Genomic DNA, 749 nt, shown 5'->3' with positions numbered 1-749 from the left:
GAAGTTGGGAGACCGCACTACCGCTAATTGAATTTGCTTACAACAACAGCTTCCAAGCAACGATCAACATGGCACCATATGAAGCACTATATGGAAGAAAGTGTAGATCTCTGATCTAATGGGATGAAGTTGGCGAGCGAAGGGTACTCGGACCCGATGCAGTCGAAGAGATGATTGAAATTGTTCGACGAATCCGTGTGAGAATGAAGAAAGCCCAGGACAGACAAAAGTCTTACGCTGACGTCCGACGGACCGACTTACAATTTCAAGCCGGCGATAAGGGTTTTCTCAAGGTACCCCCGTCGAAAGGGATAACGCGTTTTGGTGTTAAAGGAAAGTTGAAACCGCATTTTATCGGACCTTATGAAATTCTTGAAGAAGTAGGACCCGTAGCCTATCAATTGGCGCTACCGCCAAGCCTTGGGAACGTGCACAACGTCTTTTCATGTGTCGCAATTGCGGAAATACTTGTTCGACCCGAAGCACGTGATTCACTACGAGGAAGTTGCCATGAATCCGGATTTGAGTTACGAGGAGCAACCCAGATGATCTTGGACCGTAAGGTTCAATTCTTGAGGAACAAATCTATTGCCAGCGTAAAAGTACTTTGGAGAAACCACGAATTCGAGGAAGCCACGTGGGAGCTCGAGGATAAAATGATGGAACTGTACCCGGAACTCTTTCCATGAAGGTACCAAATTTCGGGATGAAATTTCTTTTAAGAATGGTAGAATGTAACACCCCACTTT

General features: G+C 45.8%; 1 protein-coding gene across 1 annotated transcript; it reads left to right on the top strand.

Moving 5' to 3' along the window:
* Positions 1-203: 203 nt before the first annotated feature.
* LOC125206235 lies at positions 204-689 on the top strand. The gene has a single exon (XM_048105517.1). The coding sequence runs from the start codon at positions 204-206 to the stop codon at positions 687-689; it is 486 nt and encodes a 161-aa protein (XP_047961474.1).
* The last annotated feature ends 60 nt before the right edge of the window (positions 690-749 follow it).

This window comes from Salvia hispanica, chromosome 2 (genome assembly GCF_023119035.1).
Source record: "Salvia hispanica cultivar TCC Black 2014 chromosome 2, UniMelb_Shisp_WGS_1.0, whole genome shotgun sequence".
Lineage (NCBI taxonomy): Eukaryota > Viridiplantae > Streptophyta > Magnoliopsida > Lamiales > Lamiaceae > Salvia > Salvia hispanica.
The sequence above is the reverse complement of the archived record's forward strand: the minus strand, read 5'-3'. Positions and strand labels throughout refer to the sequence as shown.

What these genes read in the sequence shown, in the direction of transcription:
- LOC125206235 (XM_048105517.1), top strand. Translation starts at nt 204, where the DNA reads ATGAAGAAAGCCCAGGACAGACAAAAGTCTTACGCTGACGTCCGACGG.